Source organism: Emiliania huxleyi, assembly GCF_000372725.1.
Source record: "Emiliania huxleyi CCMP1516 unplaced genomic scaffold EMIHUscaffold_8326, whole genome shotgun sequence".
NCBI lineage: Eukaryota > Haptophyta > Isochrysidales > Noelaerhabdaceae > Emiliania > Emiliania huxleyi.
Genome location: NW_005195782.1, coordinates 1 through 1,266, shown reverse-complemented (window position 1 = coordinate 1,266; position 1,266 = coordinate 1). Strand labels below are relative to the sequence as shown.

Genomic DNA, 1,266 nt, shown 5'->3' with positions numbered 1-1,266 from the left:
CTACCTGGCTCGAAACGCAGAAAAAATTCGCCGATACCGCGTTGGTGTCCAGTCCGAGCCTGGCTGTTCTTCACCTGCGACGGTGTATCATTCACTTTATGCCACCGTTGATATGCAACATGTGCATAAAGTGAATGATACACCGTCGCATCACCTTCCTACATACATACATACAGGTGGATATCCTTTGGCCGCGTTGGGTAGCGAGGATTGGTGTAACCCGAGCCACGGAGGCGTGTTTTCTGACGGCCGACCGTCAGTGCATGGCTGGTGATAATTCGATGGCTTCGTTGTTAATATAATACAACGGATGCGGTCAACCCTTGTCGTAGTGTCACACACACAGTCACAGTCACACACAGTCAGCACACAGATGGGTGCCGCGCCGGCTCGGGAAGAGGAGAGAGAGAGAGAGAGAGAGAGAGAGAGAGAGAGAGAGAGAGAGAGAGAGAGAGAGAGAGAGAGAGAGAGAGAGAGAGAGAGAGAGAGAGAGAGAGAGAGAGAGAGAGAGAGAGGGGGGGGCGGCATGGAGGGGGAGAGGAAGAGCAAGGGCGAGAGAGGGCAAGGGACTGGGCGCTGGCATACCAGGGGGGGCAGGGTGGTGGGCGGCGACCGCCGCATACCGTCCTACGGCGGGGACTATCGCTACGCCAGGGAAGACAAGGGCGTCGAAGTGCAGCTGCTGCTGTTCGAATCGTTCGGCGGGTTCGGAAAGGGGGTCCGTGAGATCCTCCGGAGAGCGGCGGACGTGCTACAGAACAAGCTGACGCGGGCCCAGTACCTCGATGAGGTGACTTGGACCACCAAGAGCTGGCTGGGGCTGCAGAAGCAGCGCATCTCAGTCGTTCTTCACACGGCCATCGCAGAGCAGGTCGTGAATGAGCTTGCCTGTGGCGGGGGTGGGCGGGTGCACGGAGCTAAGTGCCTCGCCACCCTCGCAGGAGTCGCTTAGGGGGCTCCCGTGGTGTACCTGTGTTAGTGCCAGTGCGCGCCAGTCCCGTGCCCAGTGTTGTGCGAGGGAGTTTGCGGTAAGATTCTTTTTCGTGAGCACTGTTCCCGCGTTTTGCCTGGGTACTCGCAGGTGGTTTCGACAGGCGGCGTGCGCCTCGACTCGCGGCTCGGTGTGTCGACAGTGCGCCTCAGACGCGCCTCGATGCCGATCTCCATCTCTCAGCGAGAGGTCTCCCGCCTCAACGCGTTCCTGCCGGATGGCCAGCGCACGTACTCCAAGCGAGACGAGCTCCAGTCGGAGCGCATCCGCAGCCT

The 1,266-nt window shown here is 59.7% G+C and overlaps 1 protein-coding gene across 1 annotated transcript; it reads left to right on the top strand.

Moving 5' to 3' along the window:
- Positions 1-526: 526 nt before the first annotated feature.
- Positions 527-952, top strand: EMIHUDRAFT_258889 (hypothetical protein; the record flags this gene model as incomplete). The annotated part of the gene is made up of 1 exon (XM_005758862.1): positions 527-952. The coding sequence occupies one exon, from the start codon at positions 527-529 to the stop codon at positions 950-952; it is 426 nt and encodes a 141-aa protein (XP_005758919.1).
- Positions 953-1,266: the final 314 nt, after the last annotated feature.